The 27,942-nt window shown below is 35.5% G+C and overlaps 1 protein-coding gene across 1 annotated transcript; it reads right to left on the bottom strand.

The window, feature by feature from the left end:
* Positions 1 to 21,876: 21,876 nt before the first annotated feature.
* Positions 21,877 to 23,975, bottom strand: LOC148206501 (anthocyanidin 3-O-glucosyltransferase 5-like). The gene has a single exon (XM_088104329.1). It carries the CDS (start codon positions 23,743 to 23,745, stop codon positions 22,303 to 22,305), a length of 1,443 nt encoding a protein of 480 aa, XP_087960455.1. The 5' UTR covers positions 23,746 to 23,975; the 3' UTR covers positions 21,877 to 22,302.
* Between the last annotated feature and the right edge of the window lie 3,967 nt (positions 23,976 to 27,942).

Below are 27,942 nucleotides of genomic sequence, written 5' to 3'. Positions count from 1 at the left end.
ATTTTTTATAAGATTAAAAGTAATTAATTTAAATGAAATATGATAATATAATGTTTGAAAATAATTTTAGAAATATTTAATAAAAAATAATTTTAATATAAATATGAATATAATATTTATACAAATAATAAATTTTGTCCTAGTTGAAAGAAAAATTTCTTCGTTTAAAAAACATTAAAACTCCATTAAATTAAAAACTCATATATATATATATATATATATATATATATATATATATATATATATATATATATATATATAACTAGTACAGTGGGTCGGACGTCTATATAGACGTCTGACCATGGGACAACCGACGTTTAATCATCTGGAACGTATGTTGACTCTGTAGTTCATTAGACGTCTGCATGTGCACTGACAGACATCAATAGACGTTAGACACTACCATAACAAACGTCTACTGAGTGTTTTTTTTTAACCTGGGTACATGGCACTAGAGGCCAAATACTCTCAAATCCTAATACAATTCTACTCGTCCTCTGTTCAATCTAGGTAATTTTGTCATGAGTTTTGCAAGAGGATCATCCTCCACTTTAGCCATCTCATCATCTTCATCTATGATAGACTCATGCATCGACTGCTTTTGAGGACATATGAACTGAAGATAAAAGTGTCAAACTTATGAATAAATATTTTTAAATTTAACATAGAAATACTAATAATAAAAATATTATACCTGTAATGTAGCAATATGTGACATGATCAATGCTCTAGACCAGACTATAAATGTTCCTATGGCCTCCCCCACAAACTGAATTTCTGAAGTGGGTACATGCACCTGAGCTTGGGATCCCGAACCTCGTCAATCGTCACATGCATGTGGTGGGGTAATAGGGGAACACCATGAATAATCTGCCCTCCCTCAAGTACTGGCCACTATACTTAGTAGGGATTACAACTCATACTGGCCACTATACTTAGTAGGGATTACAACAAAGCATGATCCTCTAGTGTTGACCCGAGGTGCTGTGGGAGCTTTAGTGGGCAACCCCATGGTGCCCTGTGTCATGGAATGCAACTTCTCTTCAAGCGCTCTTTGAATTTCTTTTTGTTTCTATAGTTGTTCCATGAATCGTTGCTCCATAGATCTCATGCTTTGGTTGAGCCTTTCCTCCCACCAAAGATCCATCTTCCTCAATGCCTCCTAACTCATGGATTGAGTGCTTTTTTGTGTAGGGCCAAAGTAGTCACGAAGACCAATCGCCCCACCAACTCCACGTACACGTCCTTGGTGCTCAGACTTTCCAATGGCCATTATTAAAATGTTGTCCCTACCTTGGCCAACAAATGTTCCCTGAGTCTGCTGCTCAACCAACTCATCCAGGTTGTCTAGGACCCGATATCATCATGGACAACATCACATATTTTCTCTTCACGCACAACAAAGGAAAAAGATTGGATATCATCAACATAACTGGCCATGAACTATGTTTTCTACTTAAGTTCCCATAAGGATTCATACCATCAGTTGCAAGTGCAAGTCTTAAGTTTCTTGGATCTGCACCAAATTCTGGAAATGTTTCATCAATCTTCTTCCATTGTGGTGAATCAGCTGGGTGTCGAAGAAGATTATCGCACTTTCTTCCAGCAACGTGTCATTTAAGGTTCTTTGCATCTTCTTTACCAGAGAACATACGTTTCAACCTAGGTATTATAGGAAAATACCACATCTTCTCTGTCATTTTTCTTTCTAAACCGTGATAAACCACATGTTGGAAAATACTTTATCGAAGCAAACTTCTTTATGTACAAAACACAATCATTAGGACAATCATGTATCTTTTGATATTCGAGATCCATTGGACATGAAATTTTCTTTGCCTCGTAATTACGAATAGGTAGAGTATTATTTTCTAGAAGCATCTCCATCAACAACTCCAACAACTCCAACAACTCTGAAACTTTTGTCGGTTCATCCATTCCATGTTTTTAAACTAAAAAACTTCAAAAATACAGACAGACGTGTAAAGTTCAAGCATCCTGGGTACAAAGGTTGCTTTGAATCATTTATAAGAGAATCATACAAATTAGCTCTTCCATAATTATCTTCACCAACATCACGTATCATGTCCTCTAAATGATCACTCAATCATTCTTCCACATAATTTGGTCCTCGTGACGTGGTAGGCTGGTCCATTACTTCTCCATGCCAAGTTCAAACGGTATAAGTTCTAATTATGCCGAACATCAATAGATGGTCACGCATATTGCCTAAGTCTTGGAGTATTTGATTAAGACAATGAACACAAGGAAAAACATATATCCCACTCACAGACTTTACATTTTGTTCAAGATATTACAAGAACTCTGAAACACCCTTTTCATATTCTTCACTGATGTGACGTTCATTCATCCAGCTTCGATCCATACTATGTTCGTAGAATACTTCATTAGTTTCAATTTTTTAACTCTCACAAGATTAGGCCCTACCCATTCAGAAAAATTATTTTTTATAATTTGCTAAGACATGTGCAAAGAAGTCTAACATGATAAATTTGATAACATTTCGGCAACATTTCACATTTGTCTTCGAAATACACGAAATGAGAGTGGTCAAGGATGACCACAATCAAATATGCATTCGGAGAACAACATAAATAATCTGAACCAAAATTTTATCAATCTTATCCCTAAACTCCAACGTACTTGTCGCAACCGAAAAACAAACGGGTTTGAGAAAAGTTTTTGGGAGTCGCCACCATAATTTATTATGGAAAACCTATGGAAAAACCATAAAATAAGACAAAGTCTACGAAAACTAGATTTTAGGTTGGGGAATCGGTTACGCGTACGAAAGGTATTAGAACCTTACCGTGTCTGCCGAAAAGCAGTACCTTTAATTAAATGTATAAAGTTGACGTGGTTTCTCAAAATACTTAATTTTCCCTAAACAAAATAATAATATAAAGAAACTATTAAGAAACATTTTTTTTTGTTTTATGAACCCGATAAGGATTGACCTTGCTCCTACGTATATCCATTTATGATGGACAATCAGAGATCGCGTAGTTCTTTATCTAGAAAAAAGTTTGTGAGTTTGTTTGAAAATTATTATGGATTGTTTGGGATTTTCGAAGAGCGAACTTCGACAAAGATTGATATTGTTTTTCTTTTAAATATTTTTGTTTTCTTCTATTTGAAAAAATATGGATGGAAAAAAAGAAAAGGAAAGAGATCGACCATAAGCCGACGTGTACCCATACCCTTTGTTTTATGATTTAATATTTTTTTATAGGAAAAAACGTGATAAAAAATATTTTCTTTTTTTATTTTTTTTAAATTGTTTATTCGTTATTTATTTTTTTAAAAAAATAAATATCACGTAATGTGGGAGATATGACCAATACCAAAAAAACGCAAAAAGATATTCCCTTGTTTATGAAAAAAAAATTTATTGGTACATAGTAAAACAAATAAAATCTTTTAACAAAAACTTTCAATGTACAATAAAAAAAAAGAAGGAGAATGGTGTAGAGATGACATACCGTTTCGGCTTTAAGTATTCTCCCAGTTTTCCCTTAGTAGTTTCTTTTGGTAGAGTTCCTGTAGCGTGAGAACTTACTTTTCTCTATACTCTTTCGTACTCTTTCTATCTCTATTATTTCAGAGTATTTCTCTCTATTTTTTTTCGTCCCCCCTTTTTCCATGACAGGGTGCGTATTTATATACACACATTGTAATATTATGGTAATTTTGCCCTTAATTTTGAATTAATTGACAATGAAAAAAATAGGGAAAGAAAATGTCTTGGTTCCAAGAAAAAGAAATAAAATAATATTCAAGGCATTGATTATAATTATTGTCAAAAAAATTTGTCCATTTTTAAAATCATATTTTCCTCTTTAAAAGCAAATTATATTAATATACTATTTTAATTATTGCTTATAATTATTGACATAATATTGATTCAAATTATTACCATATTAAACTAATATTTCAAAAATATTTTCTAGTGATGTGTCCTGCATTAAGGAAATTTATTTTATTATTTTCCTTTTTCCTTTTTTTCTTTACCTACCATTAATTATTATTCTCTTATTCTTTTTTTTTAATTATTTACTTACCCGGACGAAATTGGGTGTTGACAGTTGACCCTCTTTATTTAGATTTTGCTAGATAACATGAACCTTAGAGTTTTTGTGTTATCATAGTAAAAGCTAAATAAAGATAAAGACACTAATTTTGTTTGGGTCTAAAGAGAAGGAAAAAGATTACCTTGAAGCATACCTGGTAGAGAGTGTAGCAACCTGGTGGATTTTGCTGAAGAATCGTGACACCTCGTGATATTCTCTAGAGAGGTGTATAAACTTTAAAAATTTCTCTCGAGAGGTGTGTGAACCTCCTTTTTTTTTTCTTTTTCTTTTTTTTGGATTCCTGGATGAAAACTGGTCTTTGGTGCTAGGATGAAAACTGGGTTTTGGTGCCTGGATGAAAATTGGGCTTAGGTGCCAGCATGAAAACCGAGCTTTGGTGCTAGGATGAAAACTGGGCTTGGGTGCCAGGATGAAAACTAGGCTTGGGTGCCAGGATGAAAACTGAGCTTGGGTGCGAGGATGAAAACTGGGCTTTGGTGCTAGGATGAAAACTGGGCTTTGGTGCCAGGACGAAAAGTGGGCTTTGACAATCTCGAAACAAATGTTTTTTTTTATTCTTTTGTTTTGTTTTTGAGAGGCGCAAGAACCTCGTGAACCTGGAGAGGCGCAAGAACCTCGTGAACCTGGAGAGGCGCAAGAACCTCGTAAACCTAGAGAGGTGCAAAAACCTCACAAACCTGAAGAGGCGCAGAAACGTCGTGAACCTCGTAAATTTCTTGGAGATGTTGAAATTTCCTGCCATTGTAGTAATGTACTTTGATTTATTGACACTTTTTATATGGGCGGGAATTCACGTGAGACCTTGTTCACCCTTTTTTATTTTTTGAAAATTCTGAATTTTCTCACTGATGTACTTTCCTTGAACTGATTTCTATCGAACTCACGAATTCCTGTTGAATGTTGGCGATGCATGGTGTGCCATGCTTTTCCTTTGATGATGCATGCACGATACTGAATGCATGAATGTATGGGTGAAAATCATGTGAGACCCAAATATTTCCCGTTTTGTTTTAATTACACGACATCCTTTAAGAATACACTCGCACCCAGTGAATATGCCTGTGATGCTCATTATTTTCGACAAACACTTTGAAAGTTAAGAGCGACCTTATGAAAGAGATGAAAAAATATTTATTGAATAAAACATAATACAATATTGTCAATTCCACTTTAAAAGCATTCCTTATCATGGAATCAGTATGCATAGAATTTTTTACTGCGTCAGAGTTAACTGGCAAAAGTAACTCCTCTCCATCCATTCTTGTGAGAATAAGTGCACCACCACCAAAAGCCTTATTTACCACATACGGGCCTTCATAATTTTGAGGCCACTTGCCCCTGTGATCCTTTTGTATTGGAAAAATCTTTTTTAGGACCAATTCACCTTCTTGGAATTCCCTAGGATGTACTTTCTTGTCAAATGCCTTTTTCATTCTTTTCTGGTATAATTGAACATGGCATGCGACGGTCGATCTTTTCTCGTCAATGAGATTGAGTTGATCAAATCGGGTTTGAACCCAATCTGCTTCTTCTAACTGGGTTTCCATTAACACTCATAATGATGGGATTTCTACCTCGAAGGGTAGTACTGCTATATACCAACAAAAAAGATGTTGCCCAAGTCGACGTGCGTACCGATGTGCAGTACCAATGTAAATCGAAGGTAGAATCCTCTTGATATTTTTTATTAGCGGCCTTGACTCCCCATTCATCTTTGGACGACGATGTGAAGTTGATTGTTTAGGTTTGCGACAATGAGAAATTGTCTTTAAATCACGATAGTCATCACACATTTGCTTATTATCGTCCTTCTTCGACACGATACTTGCCACCCATTAGGAGAATTTTTCCCTGGCCAAGAATCTCGCATGAAACTACTTTCGTATTTCATCTTTGATTCTAAAGACATTTTGGCTTAAGTAGTAACTCGTGTTGACTCTTTCTTCATGCTAGTGCCGACTTTTACCTCTTTTATTTCGCCTTCTTCTCCTATATTGAAGAATTCAACCTCTCTTTGATGGGGTTTTATTTCTTTAGAATCTTGCTTCACAAATCTCATTAACTCTGGAGAGGGTTCCGGGTCAATCATAATCATCTTCCATGTTATTGATAGGGTGCTCAAAATTAGGAAAATCAACATTATTGTTTTCAAAACATTCATTGTCATATCCATATTATGAGTTAAAAAATTTAAGACACGAGATGAGAAAAAAAAATGAAACAAACATGATTTAATGTTAAACCAAATGCAAAAGAAGGTGTCAACCCGTAACGCATGAACCCCAAGGCTCCGGGAAAAGCAGTGAGGTTAATTAAAAAATGATTACATTTCAATAAGCATCACAAGAAAATTCTTTATCTTCCAGTTCTTGGGTTTGCAAATACTTCTTCTTCTTTATCCTTGTGGTATATTTGTAGGAAATCTCTGTCAATCATATCTTGGAGAATGCTTCTAAACTTGGTACACTCATTAATTGCATGGTCAGCTCCTGGATGGACTCCACATGCCTCCTCAAGGTCACCTTCGCTCCTTAGCAAACCCAGTTTTACCAGATTTTCAAAAATGAACCTTTTAGAACTTCGAATTTCACTTACATTCTTTACTAGCTTGTGTCGTCCAACCTCGATGGCATTTGTTGAGGTATTTCCATGCTCGGCAAGGGGATTGACTTCAACACTAGGTTTATCCTCTTGGAACTTCAACCATCCTACATCAATTAGAGATTGTACTTTGAATTTAAGGGACGTGCACTTTTTCATTGAATGCCCAACGCTTCCCCTGTGAAAATCGCATCTCGCATTTGCATCAAAACTTTTGGAGTATGGAGGTCGTAAGGGTTTGATTGGGCAAACAACGACCATACATTTCTTAAGGAGATGGGGTAACAGTTCCGTATATGTCATAGGAATGGGAGTGAAATTTTTCTCTGGGTTCCTCCTAGGATGAGCCCTTTGGTCAACGTTTTGATCGGGACCCAAGCTGGCTCCAGTGCTCCACGCATTATTCGAAGCTTGTTGTGGTTGATAATACCCTGGCGGTTGAGATCTTGTTTGGGGACCAGACACTGTATTGTTCACACAAGGAGGGTAACTCAAACTTGGTTGATAGATATGAGTGGGCGCATGACCTCCCCATATGGGTATTGCTGACGTTGCATGCACTCCCCTTTATTTCTCTTTTTCTGGATTAAAATTAGATTTCTTTGGAGTGGTGGCTTGAGATTTAATTTTCCCATTCTTCAGCCCAATCTCGATTCTTTTGCCTATGATGATAATATCAGCGAAATTGGAAGTCACATTTCCAATCATATGTAGTGTACTCACAAACATTGCAACCATCTCTTTGTCGTATAGAGGTGGCTCAACCTGCGCTGCCAATTCTCTCCATCGTTGCGCGTACTCCATAAAAGACTCCTCCTCTTTCTTTGCCATGTGGTGTAATTGTAACCTGTCTGGTGCGACGTGCATATTGTATTTGTACTGCCTTACAAAGGCGTGTGCCAAATCTGCCCAAGAATGGATATGAGAGGATTTCATATGTGTATACCAACTCAACACTGCTTCGGCCAAGCTGTCTTGAAAGAAATGGATAAGTAATTTTTCGTCATGAGCGTAAGCAGCCATTTTTCAGCAATACATGGTCAAGTAGTTCTTGGGGCATGTGTTACCCTTGGACTTCTCGAATTCTGACACCTTGAACTTGTGTGAAATTGTCACTCTTGGGGCCAAACTCAACTTTGCCACGTCACCAAACCTGTAACTTTCAAACCCCTCTATGGCTTTTAGCATGTCTTCCAGTACTTCAAGTTTACTTTTCTCTTCTTTTGTGCCCGTGTGTATGATGGCCTTAGTCGAAACATCATGTACAACAACTGTGTGAGGAGACTTGGATGTTTCATTCATCTTTGTCTCTATCGTGAGGATAGGCCCTTGAGTACTAATGGGAAGTGTGCTCTGCCTCTGAATGATCTCCAATGGGCGGTGTGTAACCTGGTGGCAAACCATACATTGGAAACGTGAATTGTGTGCCTACAACGTTATGTACTGGAGGGTGAGCATTATCCTCGGCCTTTACAGACGAAGTCTCTCCTGCACTCTTCAATACTTTTCAAAGCCTCCAAGATTTGACCGACTTGATATTTTAGTTGGTTAATATCGGCCTTTATAGCTTCACGTTCCTCTTCCCAAACTTCCATGGCCTCAGAGTTTGCTTGAGTCCTATAAGGATGTCGTGGAAGTCCCGCCGTTATTCTTTTACTTAATTTTATACTGTTTTTTTAATTTGAATTAGATGAAATTGAATATGCAAAATTGATGCATGCTGATAACATGCAGAAATCACTAGTTCTTGATTCATGTGATTTCTGCTATGACCGGTAAAAAATTGTTGCTAATGTATATGATGTATGAAAATGCATGTGCCAAATAATGATTAAAGGACAACATGTTTTTATGCTTTTAAGGTAGGTCCAATGTTTTAAAGTCTAAGCGTTGTATATGCAATCTCACAAGGATGGCTTCCTAAACCTAAAATCAAGGCCACCAGAGCTATGGTTCTTTTCACAACGTTTTCCACAACAGTTGAGACGCAACTAGGTGTGAAATTGCATGTGAAGAGAACAGACACTGGTTGAGGTTCTCATGATAGCCAAACTGGAAGTAGTCCAGACGTGAAACCGCTACACAACCCCTCTAATTCTATATTACACTCAGACCCCGGTATAAGGTCCCACTCATGATATGTACACTAATAATTATTCCAAAAATAATAAAAAAGAATATAAATAAATTACCAAAATGAATAAAGACCAATCATATGGATAAATAAAGGGAAAAAACAATAAAATAAAATAAAGAGAAACCACATCAATTGGCACATTTAATTAACAAGGCATGATTCTCTAGCGTCCCCAGCAGAGTCACCATCTGTCGCAACCGAAAAACAAAAGGGTTTGAGAAAGTTTGTGGGAATCGCCACCATAATTTATTATGGAAAAACTATGGAAAAACCATAAAATAAAACAAAGTCTACGAAAACTAGATTTTAGGTTCGGGAACCGGTTATGCGAAAGGAAGGTATTAGCACCTTATCGCGTCTGCCCAAAAGTAGTACCTTTAATTAAAGGGTTAAATATGTTTTTCGTCCCTTAAGTATCACACAATTTTGGGTTTAGTCCCTACTCGAAACTTTGATTGCTTTTAGTCCTCATAGTTTTGAAACTATTACTATTAGTCCATAAAATTGAATGGCGTTAATTTTTGTTTGATGTGGCAAACGATGAGGCCACGTCTTATGCCAGCTTCGCTCTTCACTCCCTGCCACGTTGCTTTTCTTTTTATCTTGCCAATAAGAATCTGACACGTGTCAGGCCCTTTCCACCCCAAATTAGGGTTTGCTAGATTGGGGAAACTTGCCCCTGCACCTGCGATTTTGCTCTTCTATCTTACGCCGTCATGAGCCAAGAACGTGAGAACGGAAGGGTTGCTCTCTTGCAGGTGGCGAATGGAGTTTCTGGTGTGTTTTTGGATTTGCAGGTCTGTTGCAAGTGATGACGCATCTGGATGACGGTGTTGATGCGAGGGAGGATGTCACGGCTTGCAAGGATTTTGCGCTTTGAAGGTGGCATTGAAGATGCGCGTTTTCTGGATTTGTCTGAGTTTCGAATGCCATAGATGCTCGCGTTTTCTAGAATGCCATGGAGTAGGTGTTGACGGCGCGAAACAATGGACGTTGGCGGCCGTTTGCTTTGCCGAAATGGGGATGATAACCCCTGCTTTTGGGCCACCCCAAATCAGAGGAAGGGGAGACTAGTCCTCACGACTTTGACCGGTTGTCAAGGACGGCTTCAGCGGTGACCATCCTGATTTGTGGCTCACGGAGGGTGGGCTCTCTTAGGTGGCGATTGGCGGAGGAACGAGAGAGCTTCTCTCTCGCGCGTGGAGAAAAGGCAAGGAGGGAGAAATCGACGCCGTGACCGACAATGGCCCCGATGGCGACGTTTTGGAATGAGCGGAAGGTCCAGCACGGCGGCTGGTCCGATGGAGGCTAGGGTGCGGGCATGTAAGGGGAGGCAAACTCCTCCCTAAAGCTCCCTTGTTTGAAGAAGGGGCTCCGCTGTTTGAATTCTTTGCAGGTGAATTCTTTAAGAGTGAAGAATGGAGATGCTTGCTCGATTTGCGGCTTAGGCTGTTGCGCGATTGGGGTGATGGTGCACGAGAAGTGAAATCGTGGTTGCTCTACTGGAGAAGACGAACGAAGTTTTCAAGCACAAGCAACATGACAGAGAGTGAAGAGGCAAGCTGGCATAAGACGTGGCCTCGTCGTTTGCCACATCAAACAAAAGTTAACGCCGTTCAATTTTAAGAACTAATAATAATAGTTTCAAAACTATGAGGACTAAAAGCAATCAAAGTTTTGAGTAAGGACTAAACCCAAAATCGTGTGATACTTAAGGGACGAAAAACATATTTAACCCTTAATTAAATGCTTAAAGTTGACGTGGTTTCTCAAAATACTTAATTTTCCCTAAAAAAATAATAATATAAAGAAACTATTAAGAATTTTTTTTTTGTTTTATGAACCCGACAAGGATTGACCTTGCTCCTACGTATATCCATTTATGATAGACAATCAGGGATCACGTAGTTCTTTATCTAGAAAAAAGTTTGTGAGTTTGTTTGAAAATTATTATGGATTGTTTGGGATTTTTGAAGAGCGAACTTCGACAAGGATTGACATTGTTTCTTTAAAGATTTTTGTATTCTTCTATTTGAAAAAATGTGGTGGGAAAAAAAGAAAAGGAAAGAGACTGACCATAAGCCGACGTGTACCCATACCCTTTGTTTTATGATTTAATATTTTTCATAGGAAAATACGTGATAAAAATATTTTCTTTTTTTTATTTTTGTTTTGAAATTGTTTATTCATTATTTATTTTTTTAAAATATAAATATCACGTGATGCGGGAGATACCAAAAAAACGCAAAAAGATATTCCCTTTTTTTTATGAAAACAAACATTATTGGTAGATAGTAAAAAAAATAAAATCTTTTAACAAAAACCTTCAAAGTACAATAAAAAAAAGAAGGAGAATGGTGCAGAGATGACATACATTTTTGGCTTTAAGTATTCTCCCAGTTCTCCCTTGGTAGTTTCTTTTGGCAGAGTTCCTCTAGCATGAGAACTTACTTTTCTCTATACTCTTCCGTACTCTTTCTATCTCTATTATTTCAGAGTATTTCTCTCTATTTTTTTTTCGTCCCCCTTTTTTCCATGACAGGGTGCGTATTTATATACACACATTATAATATTATGGTAATTTTGCCCTTAATTGTGAATTAATTGACAATGAACAAAATAGGGAAAGAAAATGTCTTGGTTCTAAGAAAAAGAAATCAAATAATATTCAAGGCATTGATTATAATTATTGTCAGAAAATTTGTCCATTTGTAAAATCATATTTTCCTCTTTAAAAGCAAATTATATTAATATTTATCCATTTCAAAAATATTTTCTAGTGATGTGTCCTGCATTAAGGAAATTTATTTTATTTTTTTCCTTTTTTCCTTTTTTTTTCTTTACCTACCATTAATTATTATTCTCTTATTCTTTATTTTTAATTATTTACCTATCCGGACGAAATTGGGTGTTGACAGTACTTGTTATAGCAAATTATGAAAAATAATTTTCCCAAACTGTCCAATCGGATAATTCAAAATTTAATACAAACGATTAAAAGATTGATCGTTTGTGTTAAATTTCAAACGGGAACTAAGTTTCATTCAATGATTTCATACTTATAATATAACATGTCAATCATAATAACACAACAAACTTTATCACATGCATATTCAAAAGGCAATAACATGTATACCCAAAAGTCAATAATATTCAAAAGCGAATAACATGCATACACAAAAGTTTTCAACAACAAAGCTAACCTTCATAGCAGATTAAAAACGTAGTAGAGGTAAAGGGAGGAGTGTAGGCAAGAATTCGTAGGCCAAAAACGGTCAAAATCGTCGCCCAAGAACATGCGAGAAACTGCACCAAAACGCAACAAAAATGCATTTTAATCAGTTCAAATGGATTATAATTCAGCAAAGAGTAATTTAATCAGAGCAAAAATAAGTTTAAACGGTCCAAAAGAGAGAAAACGAATCAGGAAAATGCAAACCGCAGAGAGAAAACGCGAGGAGGAAGATGATGAAATGTGCGCGTAACTGCCTGCGAGTTCGCGCTGTGGTAATAAAATGTTTTAGACATTAGTGCCCCTCCGTGGCCGACGTTTATATCCATTTAAACGTCGGGGCTCCTCCCAAGCCGACGTTTAAATCATTTAAAAATTAATTTTTACGGAGCCTTTTGGTGTCTGACTTTAGGGCCCCCGACATCTAAGGGAGTATTTGGACGTCGGGGCTGCCTAGCCGAGGTATAAGGGAATGGAACAGTTACTTTTTACCTACCTCTACAGGGAATTTGGCATCCGACTATAGGGGGACCGACGTCTAAGGGCTATTTAGACGTCAGGGTGGCGGGATCGGACGTCTAAGTGGCAAAGAAAAATGACTTTTGGGATTCTAGGTTAACCGTTTTGGCATCCGATAGGGTGATTCTGACGTCTAAATACGAATTAGACGTCGGGGGCTCTTAAGTCGGACGTCTAAGACCAATAAAAAATTAATTTATGCCATATTTTTGGCGTCCATATTGGGGCAGCTGACGTGTTAATCAATTTAGACGTCGGTGCCCCCCAAATTTGACGTCTAAATAAAAATTTTATTTATGGAAATGCCACCGGTAATTTTTTACATTGGATATTAGGTGGTCCGATGTCTAAGGGGTGACGTTAAAGGCCATTTCTGCACTAGTGAAAGAGAAACGTCAATAGTTGTTTTTGACAATATGCTTCAGTTTTTGAACTGAGGTATATACTGGTAAGGTAAAAAGATGGTAGGCTTTTGGCCTCGGTTCTAACCAAGGTAATAGAGCGAGGGTTTCGGCTTCGGTTCCTTAGTGGCCGAAGTAGTAAAGTACAAAAAAAAGGAGGCGGGGGGACGGGGGTGGTTTGGCCTTGGTTCAACCGAGGTAATAACATGGGTCTATGGCAACGGTTCATGCAAGAACTAAGGCCATAACCCTTAAATTGTTTTTTTTAAATCTGGTATACCTTGTGGCAGCGGTTGTGGTTGAACCGAGGCCATAGGCTATTTTCTACCTCGGTTTTTGCTACAATTGAGGCTTATAGACTATTTTCTACCTCGGTTTTCTTCATGTGAACCAAATTCAAACGAGCATTCACTCCATCTTTTGTCTTTTCCTGAATGTTGAGTAGTGTACCAATCAAGCTATCACACACATTCTTTTCTACATGCATCACATTTATGCAATGTCTAACATCTAACTTGGACCAATATGGAAGATCAAAGAATATTGATTTATTCTTCCAAAGTGTCATTACAGATGACTTCTTGGATGTTTTCCCAAATACATGATGTATTTTATTAACTTGTTCAAGAATTTGAAGGCCAATAAGTGGATTTGGTGCATCGTCTCTCTCTTGATGCCCATTGAATGCTTTTTTAACCTTCAATATGGATGATTACATTTTAAAAATCTTCGATGACGCAGATACACCGTCTTCCTTATGTCTTTCAATGGATGAGTTGTAGTGTTTTCTTCACATATAGGACATGCTTTATGACCCTTGACACTATATCTAACAAATAATCGTAAGTTGGGAAGTCATTAATTGTGAAAAATAACATTGTATGCATCACAAAAGTTTTAGAAGTGTAGGAATCAAATATTTCAACCCCATCAACCCAAACAACTTCACGTCTTCAACTATTGGGCTGAGATAAACATATATGTCATTTCCAAGCTGCTTGGGACCAGATATGATCATAGACAACATCATGTACTTTCTCTTCATGCACAATGCATGAGATAAGTTGTAAATTATCAATATAATTGGCCAACAACTATGATTGGTACTTATATTACCAAATGGGTTCATTCCATTAATGGCTAAACTAAGTCTAATATTTTTTACATTTTTGACCAAATTGGGGGAATTGTTGATCAATAATTTTTCATTGCTTTCAATCAGCTGGAAGACGAAGTAGCCCGTCAATTATTCTCTCGTTTGCATGCCATGTAAGACTTTTAGCATCTTTTGGATTCGCAAACAAACGCTTAAGTTTGGCCACAATGGGAAGGTTCCAAACTACTTTCAAAGCAGAACCATTTTTTTCTGTCTCACCATTATCTTCACTGTTGTTTTTTCACTTGTATAGTGATAACCCACATTTTAGACACTTTTGAAAAAATTCAAACTTCTTCTTATATAAAATATAGTCATTGGGACAAACATGTATCCTTTTATACTCCTGATGGAGGGCATTCCATTCAAAAGAGTACCAACTTAAGCTAAGTCTAACAAAGGGAAGTTGGAGAAGGACTTTTAGAAAGTTCTTTCTTGATTTTCTTTCTCTAAGTCTTAGAAGGATTCTTTTTAATACTTATATGGTTGTTTTGTAGGGTCTAATAAAGCTTGGAGACCATGGTTGAGCCACCCAAAAAGCATGTGAAGCCAAGGAAAGAAAAGGAGCTAAAAAGGGAGAAAAAGAGGTGATTTCTGGATTGAAGAGCTTTGCTTTCGGATTAGAAATGCAAAGGAAATTGGCTTTCGGATTGTAATCTGCACCCAGCCACAACCCTGCCTGGCTCAGCCACTGCATATCAGATTTTTATTTTTGCGTGTTTTCCTTGTGTGCTTGGAGTGGGAAGCGTGACCCAACTAACTTGGCTCTCAAGCTTGACTTTTATTTGAATTTTTGGAGGGAATTTAGGCCAGAATTGAGGCCCATCTTCACCTATAAATAAGAGGGCCTCTCCTTTGTAATTTTCACTTTGGAGTGTAATGAAATGTTGTAGAATTTGTTCCAACCTCTTATACTCTTTAGTCACCTGAGAATTCTGAATTCTCTCACTCTCCTCTAGCTTCCTTCCTTAGTAGAAAGGCCTTCTGAGCTTGGAGGCATCATACACACACCACACCTTCATCCAACACCTTCTATGCATCCATTTCACTACACCAAATGTAATTTCGTTGTGCATCTGTTTTGGAGCTTCTTCTTGCGGGCTTTGTAACACCCTTGATGGAATGCCACTTGTAAATAATAAAATCTGAAATTTTCGCCAATTTTTTTTTAATACCATCGCTTATAAACGTTTGTATAAAACTACGGAAGCAAATAAAACATTAAACGTCCGAACATATTACAACTAAAATTCAAACCTTATAAATATTCAAATTTGTTATTCGAAAACATAAAACGTCTTTAAAACATAAATAAATCCCCTCAGTAAAATTTCTCGTTCTCTTGTCGCGTTACTCCTGCCTTGCCTTATTTGCACCGCCATCTACTCCCCTACAAGTACGATCATCGTAGGTGGAACCACAACCACAAAAGGAAAGGGTGAGTAACTAAGAATATAACATAGCATACAATTCAGTAATCATATCCTCAAAACACAGACTATAACAGTCGTTACATCCCATTATCTCTCAATACTCAACTCATAACTCTGACATCACATTACGTCTCAATGCTCAACTCATAACACAGACTATCACCACCTAGACTATCATAGTCGTTACCTTACAATACATCACAGTATTCAACACATAACTCAGAGCATACAAACAAGCTTATGTTGTTTCCTTGAATTTTGTCGTACAAACTTGTTTACCAAAACAGAGCGATTCAAACATGTTTACCAAAACAGGGCGATTCGAGTCGTCTTCCATCGCAACTTCAGACCTATCTCCCCAACTCCTCAAGGAATTACGAGTAAAAACTTCGGTTAGGCGCACCCACCGAGCACTACACTCACACGAGCCGAAGTCATTGGGCGAGACATCCAACCCTCTCAAGTCCTCGCGCACGAGGGAGGGTGACACTCGAATCTCTATCTCCGTAGAGACCAAACACTTTATCCTATACCAATACGAAATCAACCGCTTGACAAAATTCTAAGGAAATAACAAAACGCTTGCTCTCACAACCACACCATCACAATTATACATATTTCACAATAACACGTATACAATCAATCATTGACCAATAACTACCAAAAAGTTCACAATAATTTAATTAATTTTCACAAATAATTAATTAAATTAAATTTCACAACTAAATAAATAAATTAATTTCCACGACTCTCCAATATAAATATTTCTTTATTGACGCACCCTCGTTTCTAATATATTCACAAAGCAACACCTTTATTTAATGTACCCCTCTTTCTCTTAAATACACTCTCTCTTAGATTTACTAACCCAAGTGAACCCCACTAATCTTTTTAACTTTAAAACAAAATTCATTTTTCTCTCACCAAGTGGACCCCACTTGAATTACTCATTTCTCACAAAACTCTGTTTTACTCTCTCACTTTTTGCTTTTTACGTAACATTCTCTTCTTCTTTTTCCACTTTTAACTTTTCCTATTTAATTAACCACCACCACTCTTCTCTCACCATTTCTTACAATTGCCATGGACCCCACACCTCCTTTCTAGACCACTTTTTTTCTCACATTTCACTTTTCAATTCCTTCTTCTCTCTCTTGCACACCATTTACGTAAACACAACTCCTTCACCCAAACACACTACATTTTTCTCTTCTCTCTACCTCGTTAAAGCTCCCGGCCCCACCTCCTTTCACTCCTTATTTCATTTTGAGTTTTTCCCCACTCAAAGCTCTACACAATTTACGTAACTCCCATGCACTCACACCTTCATCCCTTCTTTCTTTTTCTTCTTTGACTTTTCAACCCAATTCATCTCTCCTCCTCCCCCTCCTTTTCACGTCACTTCTCTCCTTTCTCTCTTCTCTTTCTTTTCTTTTTTTTCTTTTATTTCCCCTTTGCACACAACTATCAACCACATGACCCCTCACTGTTTCACGTCAACACCTATCCATCCTCTCTTCTATATTTTTTTTCTTCTTTCCATAACATTGACGTAAAATATGCACACTCCAACAACTCCATTTAACTCATTCTTCTTTGCTTCCAACGACCACTCAAGCTTCTCTCTTCGCGGTTGATGCTCCTCTTGCAGCCCCTTCCTTTTTCTTTGCCGCTTTCATGTTCTTCTTTCACCCATGACACCAAGTTTCTCCTCCCTTCATTGTTGTTCATCAACCCTTGTTCCCAACTCACCAAAACCTCACTTTCTCTCTTCTCAATCTCATGACTCACTCTTTTCTCTTCCAACAATGAAAGAGAATTCTCAATACCCTCTTACCCACACTCTTGATCAAAGAGTGTACATAAGTGCCCCTCAATATATATAATTCATGCAAGGTAAAATTAAACAAGATACACACCATAGAAACATGATTTTAAGTGTACCCATGATACTTTTTCATACACAACAACATCCCAATTCACCCAACATGTATACCCATTCGCACAACAACACTTTTTCATAAGATATAATCATGTATAGTCCATTATATACCCCATATAATAGCAAAACGAAAATAAACATGTGAATACCCATTCTCCATGCAACAACCCATGAAACTTAAACCCAAAAGAAGAGTGCATGCATCAACATATTGTTTTTAATCTCAACACAAAAGAAAGAAAGCATGCAACAACATGTTAACTTTAATCTCAACACAAAAGAAAGAAAGCATGCATCAACATTATCATGTTACCTTGTACCCATCATACACCATGTTATATCCCAAGTTAAACCCCTTACCTCTATTCCAAGTGAGCTTCCAAAGGGCTCTTAGGCTTCTTTCCTCACTAGAGAACAAGCCATCTCTAAGCTTCCTTCAAGTCACGTTAAAAAAATCCAAGAGCTAGAGTGTTTTCTTCTTTTTCTCGCCAACTTGGTTGCTCTCAAATGTGCCTCTCCAACTTTCTCTCACGCTTCTATGAGTACCCCCTCTCTCTCTCTCTCTTAGACTTACTCCCTTAAGTGAAATTAACTCTAAACCTCACAAACACCTAACCAACTACACAAGGTCACTCACAAAGTCACCCTACGCAACTAACTTCAGATTACATCTTTCCTAACTCCCAATTAACTCCAATAAACCTCACGTTAATGGTTGTAATTGATAGTCTTAAAGTGTGTTAAAGGGCTCTCCGATTACATCTTTCCTAACTCCCAATTAACTCCAATAAACCTCACTTTAGTAGAGTTACATATTCTTGAGTCATTTTAGTTGTTGTCCAGCCTTTTGATTCTTTGAAAACTGATTTTGGGTGGTATAATGGTGTATTTTCCCAATAAAAAATGGAACACAATCCGGCGACGGGGACCACAACATTGCAATCAAAAATGGAACACAATACAACCACGGGAACCACCACCCAACATCGCAATAAAAAAATTCAATACAAAACCAAACTTTTATTCACCTGGCCACTCGAGATTGCAACTGAAGAAGGTCCCACAACTCTGATGACGACGACAACTGCACACTCTATCAAGGTCAACTTGGATTGAACCCTAAATCCCCAAAATGATACCCCAATTCTGAACTAGATTGAACTTTGGACGAACCCTAAAAAAACTCAGAAGAATCTCAATCCCTAATTCGATAAAATAACATTCTCACAATCCCAATTTTGCTTTAAAACTTTCATTTTCTTTTTACTTAAAAAATTGAATTATCCACGTGCTTCAGCTGCCCTACTTCAGTCAGCCACGTCAGTTAAGAAACTGACTACAGCGTGCCACGTCAAACACACAATAATGCCGTTGGAGACAATTTAACGGAAAGGATCCAATTGTTGCAATTTTCATAAAATTGGAATCCAATTGAGATTTTCAAAAACAAAGGAACTAAATTGAGATTCCACGCGAAAAAAGGGACTTAGTGAATGATTAAACCTTATTATAATTTATATTCGAGATCCTAACGTGTACTAATAAGTTTAAACTTTTAAGTGCTTAGAAATTATAAAAAAAGCTACCCTATTAAAACTCTTTTATATGGCGTTGGTTGGCACTAAAATTCAATATCAACAATAATTTCCAAATTAACAATGATAACACGTGAAACCGCATGCACGATCAAAATAAATTCATATTACTTTTATAGAATATTGACCAAAGTTTCATTCATAATTGGACAAATAATCTCCTTCCATATACGGAAAACTGCAATTTATAAGCCTTTTAAGTTGCAAGTGAGAAAGAAAACATTATATGCTGAGTGATATTTTTTTTAAGTGTGTCTTAGCATAGAAATTTTTAAGTGTGTCTTAGAAATTTTATTAGAAATTTTGTAATACAGTTGTTGTGATAAGTGGTTTGATTTCTTTATGAATATTTTATTTTTGTAATTTATTTTATTTATTTATTTTAGTATAATAAAAAAGAATTAACTCAATTATTTTTTTATTATTATAGTGGAATTAAAATGTTTACCTAATTCTCCAAATATTATTATAGGATATATAATAGTTGACAATAAAATTATATTATATGAAATATTTCATATAATTTGAAAAACAAATAAATTAAATATCTAAACTATTCTTGTATGGTTAAACTATATCGTAGTACTTAAAAATATCAAACAGTCAACCTATACAATTAAAGGTGGTAAATAATTTTAATAAAAATTTATAAAAGTGCTAAAAATACTAATAAAATATTGTTGTTGGTGGATATATGAGTCAATCCACTCTCAACAGGATTTCAACATGTTTAACTAGTGTATTAAATAAGCCGGATTCACTTTAACCCACATTAAAAGAAAATTTATATTTTTCCAACCAACTTGACTCGAATCCGTGATGAGATAAGTTAGTTCACGGGTTAAAACTCGTTTTGACATATCTATATAATATAAGAATTTTTCTTCTAACCAACAATAGAGTGAAAGAATATAATAAATTTATGCTAGTTTATTCAAAATTCTAGAATTACATCTAGTTTTTCTAACTTTTTTTAAGATATTCCATTAATAAAATAAAGTCTTTATTATACATTTAGTCCTCGTATTTTTTTTGGCTCCAGACTTAAATTTAGGTATGTTATTTCAACACATAAATTTATGTCTTCTAAATGTATGTCTGACCTTAAATAGAAATAAATAGTAAAAAATAGTCAGATCTAAAAAAAAAATATTCAGCACGCCTAAGTCGACAACATTAAGACATGCATGCCTAGGCTAACACTAGAGTCTACCTAAATCGACAACACGAAGTGAAACTTCCTATGTTGGAACACCAAGCAAAGTAGGCCTAAGTCGACAATACTCATACAGTAGAGACTACTAAGATAAGGCGTCATTAGAGCCCACCCACCCACCTACATGGTCGAAAGACGACCTCAAAGAGCTCGACCAAACGACATGTCCACCTACAAACCCTAAAAGTCAACCACAACTTAATTAGAGGGTTAATCAAAATTGCAAACAACACCTCTCATATGATAATCAAACTCTCGAGACTAGGGGACTTATTTATATACCTAGCCCAACAATTATGCTAAGTCATATGGCCCGATAAGGCCCATTCAGCTTTGTTGACATAAAATGGTTAGAAAATATTTTGAGATATATTTGTTGATGTAAATATTCCTATATTAATAGTATATGTGGTCAAATCTCGGTAGTTTGATTACATTGTAATATTACCTAATACCCTATATTTATATAATATTTGGTAAATCATGTAAGGTTTCACATTATCACCATTATTTTTCTAATTATCATATATATGTAAGTCATTATTTTTTGATATTACTTGATATTCTCTTGATATTATTAGTTTTATATCATATAAGTTACAAGGTCTAGAAACCCTATAAATACACATCATATTTTATTAAGAAATACATATTCACTCATACTCATTCTCTCTTATTCAAAATATCTAAATATTGACTTAAGCGTAAAAAATCTTTTATAAGTAGATATTTTCTAACGTTCTAATCCTCATGTGGTACACACTAGAATTTTTCAATATGTTTAAATCTAGTCACTTTGTCCGATGATATGTACTCATGAAAGAACAAGTAACATAATATTATATATATATATATATATATATATATATATATAAATATAATATATATATATATATATATATATATATATATATGTGTGTGTGTGTGTTATAATAAGGAGTAATACGGGTACATTACATTTCTTCCGTAGCTTTCATAGTATTTGAAGGAAAACTAAAAAGGCATTTTCACCTATTTAGATTGTAGACATTACCAATGACAATATCCTACTATAAGAGCTTCATAGGGTGCAACTCTTTAGTGTATACACACATGAACAATATCCTATACCGGAAAAACAGCTACATAGGCTTTGGCTGCATACGCATGAAAGATATTATTTTAAGAGCTGAGAAGTAAAATACAAAGGCACTTCCAGAAGTGGATGATTTTCTTTCTGTTTTTCCTAATGGTTTTTCAACTCAATGTCCCGTCTCAGATTCCTGTGCATTGTACAGATATATTTTATAAACTATAATCTTAAAAACAACAGTCATCTTTTTTTATCCGCATATATTACATTATCATTTGGTATAACACGAAAATATAAAGCATTATATAATTACGAAAAGAGAAAATTCACAGTAACAATAAGTTTAATTACATAGTATTTAAATAACAAAAAGTGCAATTATAGTTTATCCCCGTAATTATAGAAAAGGAAAACAACAACTAAAAAAAGGTCAGTTTAATTTTAAAATTCAATTAAAAAATAAATAAATAAGCAAATTTAATTGATGATTAACACACTCTAGTAAAATAATTTTTATACAAATAGTAATATGAGGTTGAAAAGAAGAAGAGATATACTGAGATTGGCTATAAACCATAACCCATAATCAGGAACCTTCGATCACACTTCGACTAGAGTAGAGTCACACAAAATATCGCTTCCTTCAACTATAACAATCTCTTACGTTCTTTGCACGGCATTCCAATCGAGCCATGTAAGCAAGACAAGGGAGTAAAAAGGACTTCATCAAAACAGATTATGTAGTCATAATATTGACTAATTAACACCACTTCTTCTCACACACAAACAGAAGCCATTAATTATCATATTTTCAACTATTACAACGGAGTACACAACTTGTAATAATTACTACTTTTATTAAGAGAATAGCCCCATAAACATCTCTTCAACCTGAAATTCTATTCGCGAGTTGAGACAGTGCAACTAGGGACGACCCACCCTTCGACAAAGCCTTCATTGCACTTTGCTGCACCTCTTTCACTCTCTCTCTCACGCGATTGCCCTTCACACTTTCTACTCCCTCAATAACCTCCCTCACCATTTCTGCTATCTCCTCCCTACGCACCACCTTCTTCGTCGGCAACTCCCTGGGCCCAACCGCCACGCCCAGCTCCTCCGCCAACAGCGCCGCATTCATCCTTTGCTCGGCGTACAACGGCCACGCGATCAACGGAACACCGTTTGTTACACTTTCCAGCGTGGAGCCCCACCCACAGTGTGAAAGAAAACCACCAATAGAACGATGACCTAGTATAGTCACTTGTTGGGCCCACTCGGGAACCAGCAGGCCCACCTCGCGAGTCCTCGAAACAAACCCTTCCGGCAAATACTTAGCCACCTCATCAATCCCGCTACTCCCAGTGGTGAAAAACGCCGCGTCAGCAATTCCTTCAATGGACGGGCGCACCACCCAAAGAAATCTCTGTTCACTCAGTTCCAACCCCCAAGCCAGCTCCTTCATTTGCTCAGACGACAATGTTCCTCCGCTGCCAAACGACACGTAAACCACCGACTGAGTCGGTTGTTGGTCGAGCCACGTCACCAGCGACTCAGTTGAAGAATTGGTTACTAACTCGGGCTCTCTCACGACAGGTCCCACAGCGTACACGGGAATCTTCATATTTAGCGCTTCACTTAACGAACCTCCCTCCCTCAGCGCTTCAAGCTCTTCACGTTGAAGCTCCTCCCACGTGTTCACCAAAACGCCGTCGCTTTGCAGGACCCCGTTTCCTATTTTCAGATATTCTGTATACTGTCTGTCGTTCCGGTCCAGCATGGGGTCGAACACGTTCTCCGGTCGAACCGGTTTGCAGCCCGGAATTTTGATCGGTTCCGTTTGGTCCACGTATTGTCCCTCTACCAGTTCATCCAGAACCGGCGAATAGAGAACCAACGCGAGCATCCAAGCGTGTGAAGCAATGTAGACGTAGCCGTGAATATCGAGTTCTCTTGCTATGGGTATGGTCTCGGTGCTGAAAACATCAACGATGACTGCGGAAGGGCGAGGGTTAATTTCGGAAAGAATTGACCGGATGGCGAGTTTGGCTTCGCTCATCACGACGCAGAGGCGAGTGACCACGGCATCGTTTGGGGCAACGAGGGCATTGATGTCTGGTGAAGGAATATCAATGAGGTGGCAGAGAGATGGTGTGAGGAGTGAGTTGAGGATCTGCGTTTCGGCTGGTGAAGTTTGGGAAGTGACGGCGATAACTGTGACTTTGAAGTTGTGGAGAAGGACAAAGCGCTTGGCCAGCTCAATGACAGGGATGAGATGGCCCAGACCTGGACTTGAAACGAGAACCACGTGAGTGAGTTTTGGCGTCTCCATGAAGCTGTAACGAGAAGAAACTGATTAAGGTGTGTGAGTGGGTTTTACTGAATCGGAAAACTACAATATGAAGGAGATAATGAAGCAAGCGAAGTAGAAGTTATTTGGTGGATTAAGTATTCGAAAACTTGATATGAGACGTGGTGAAGTAGAATTGCAGATAGATATAGAGAGCTGAGTGAACTATTATTGGTGGGCTGATTCAATATATTTGTTTTCGTCTTTTCTACTGTTCTCATTCTTCCACGAAAACGGACAATATTGAAAACGGAGATAAGTTGTGTGGAGGAGATTTGTGAAGTCGGCTGCTGGTGAGGTTATATGGAGAATATTGGACTTGGAAGAACAACCAGTCATTCAAGCGGGCCTATTATATGTTTTTTTTAGAAACAACATATACATATGTTTTACATTCGTTTTAAATTTATGACACTATTTTTTCTTTTTTAAATACAAAAATTTAATCATTTTACTTTCATAATATATGTTAAGTAATCTCAGTCTGTATTACTCATATTTCTTACTACTTTCATATATTATAGAACTATTTTCTTTTACATTTTATTTATATTTATAATTATTATCATATGAATATAATATGTCTGTAACTAAAAGGATTGGTAAGTAATTATTTAAAAGTAGGCTTAATTACTTCTTTCTTTTCTATTTTAGTTAAAAAGTTATAAGTATGTTTTTACTTTTATTTTTGTTTTAATAAGTTTCAAATTTTAAAAAATTAAATCAATTACACTCTTTTCACTATTACCTAACAAAATAAGTTAATGTTATACGTCACTTCTTAATTTTTTTGTTTATTTTTTTAATTTTTGTACACATGTTTTTCGGTTCATGTGTTAAATGTAAGGACATGTGACACTATTAATATAAAATGATGACATAATAGTATGTAATCTATTAATGTTAAATGTCATTCTTTTATACTCAATATGAAATCTCTATAAATTTATTTATTTAATTTAATCTCAACTTTTTTAAAAATGAGACAATGTAGTTTTTTTCCAAATTCAAATAAAAATTTATTATCAGCATGTTATACTAATATATTTATTGAAATTGACATTTTAACATATTAAACTAAAATAATTAAAGTAATTACATATTAAATTACTTCATTGTTGTAACAATAATAATAATAATTTATTCTATATTTTATTATATTTTAAGTCCAACAATACTTTTTTATTTATGAATAAATATTGTTGTATTATTAAATAAATTTAAGGTTCATTTAAAAAAACTAAGTGTTTAAAACTCTTATATTATTTATGTGTTTTTCGTGAGATTAATAGTAATTAATTTAAATGAAATCTAATAATATTATAGTTGATTTAAATATAATTTTAAAAATATTTAATAAAAAAGAGTAAATTTTAATATAAACATCAATATAATATTTATACAAAAATAAATTTGGTTCTAATTTGAAAAAAAAACATTATTTCATTTAAAAAAATTGAAATTGAATTAAATCAAACACTGTTCTCCACACATGCATTGCGCCGCGCGCACACACACACACACATATATATATATATATATATATATATATATATATATATATATATATATATATATATATATATATATATATATATATTAAATCAATACAAGACAATATATTCACATAAAAGACAATATATTTACATAAGACAATATTATATCAGATAACACTATTATATCACATGACACAAATAGTGTCATATGTTACATCACGATACTTTATATGTGGACAAGTAAAAATTTTCCAAAAAAATTAAAAAATTAAAAAACACAACAACAAATTAATACGTGACATTTGTAAAATACTAACAAAAAATGTCTAATTGAATTAAAATTTCAATAATTAAAACTTGATTGAAACAAAAAAAAATGAAGGCTTATTTTTTAACTTTTTAACTAAAATAGAGACAAAAGAAATAATTAAGCTTTTCAAGGTTACGAAATAATCATTTTATTGGAGAAGTGATAGCGAACTGATTATTGTGATGAAGCATTCCAATAACATTTACTTTCAAGGTTTTATTTATTATTTTTTTAGCTTTGTTATTTGTTTTATTTTTCACTTCTAGTATGGTGTTGAATCGGTGGTGGATTGTGAGGAATATTTTCTCCTTAGATACGTCAAAATAATTTTTGTTAGTCACTTTATAAGCGTTTGATGGATATTGAAACTATGTTGGATTTTTGTTTGTCTTTTCCAATTGGAGAATCCTTCACATGGAAAAATCTCTAAGGTGGAAGATGTAATCGTCAAGTGTGACGTTAGTATTTCTACTTTATCATTGTCATCAAGTCATAACTGAGATCAATATAAGATCGGAAATCTAGTATTTCATCATGACACCTTCCACTTGAGACATTACTAGACAAAATCCGAACAAATTTTAATACAAACTATATATATTTCTATTAGAGTTCTTGTTATTTTAAATTTTTTTATTTTATTTATTATCAATAATCTCTGAAGAAATGTAGTCCTCTTGGTTAAATGAAAATGAAGATTAACAGCAGTGAGAAAAATCTGTTAAAGAACATTATTGTATTCAATGAGAACTGAATACATTGAAAAAAAGGTTAGTCCAAATATCATTATTGGTAGTTGCAAGATTTGGAAAAGATATATGGTTAACGGGCCCAAGGAAATGGGTCGTTGAAAGTACGTTGTGAAAGGTAGAAATGTACAAAAGGATTAAACTTTGAAAAGACATACAAATGGATCAATATTTAATACTAAAAGTAATAGTCCGAATAAAAATCTTGGAAATGAAATGTATGGATGGCATGGAAGAAACAAGTAGAATAGAGTATTACGGACGATAAAATGAGCTAACACACATGTTGACTCACCATTGATTGAACTAAAATAATGATAAATTTAATTTGGTGAGATAAAAGTTTTTGTAATTTGTCTATGTAACATCCCAAAAATATAGCTTTAAATTATAGTTAAGGGTCCTTACATTTGTGATAAAATAGAACCGTTACAGGAATAAAATTTAACTTACAATTAAACTAAAATAACCATAAATTTAAAACTTTGAAGAAACCTATCTGCTACTATTACCAGTGCAAACCGAACGTTCATACAAGCATCGTATTAGATCGAACGATCTTAAACTATTAAAGAAATAGGTACAAGACCGAACAATCTTACTCTAATAGAAATCAACCTCTTCTACCAACGCCTACTCTAGAATACCTTCTGCACACTCTGCTCACACCCACAGGGTGATCATTACAAGGACAAAACAACCGAATGAACAACATGACAAGACAGGAAAATAAGGGTAAACTAGTGTGATTTAATTGACTATGTCAACATACAATTCAGATACCCACATAATACAATTATACATATACAGAAATCATAAAACATGTTATAACCGACCACTTTACACTGATTGTCCGGACTAGTATGAATATGAGCTATGGTCGTTCGTGCACTCGTGGGTGGTAATCTGGAAAACCATCAGTATTACCGCAGCATGGAAAAAACCCTTGAGCTTGCCACACGAGGTTAACCCATTATACCTCTCCTTAGGTCAAGGTAATACATATCGCCCACACTAGGGTCTCTTGTTATTCTCACCACATGCATCACCATTCTCTACTTGAGACTTAGTGATCATTAGAATTTCAGGATGAACGTCAATACTAAGCTTTCCCTATTCATACTTTTACCACAATACAAGCAATCACTGAGACATTCCTCCTTGGAATTCTCTTTTAGATCCATAATATAATTTTCACATCATACTTTCTCATCCATCACATCTTTAAATAAATATCACACGTAACAGTAAAACAATAACCCCACCTTTAAACACGACCGAACGTGAAAGATCAACATAACCTATGAACAAGACCGAACGAGAGAGCACTCCCAATATGAGAACATGACCAAACGCTCATTTAGAGAATAAGACTCAAGCAGGAGTCGAACACTTGGACTTATATCAAGCACTTATGATTTAGAACGAACAATATTACCTTAGACCAAACACTATTAACTTAGTACAAGTACGATATTGAGTAGTAGTATAAGAACGAGCGCTCATAAGAGACCACACAACTCAATAATATCGATCACTAACACTATCATAAATACTAGTACAAAACCGAGCACTATATCGAACGAGCGCTGGTCCAAGACCAAGCACTTACCAAGAACGAACG

The sequence above is a fragment of the Vigna umbellata genome, chromosome 1 (genome assembly GCF_029865625.1).
Source record: "Vigna umbellata cultivar VRB3 chromosome 1, Vumbellata_1.0, whole genome shotgun sequence".
In the NCBI taxonomy this organism is placed as follows: Eukaryota; Viridiplantae; Streptophyta; class Magnoliopsida; order Fabales; family Fabaceae; genus Vigna; species Vigna umbellata.
This window is presented reverse-complemented; position numbering and strand designations above follow the sequence as displayed.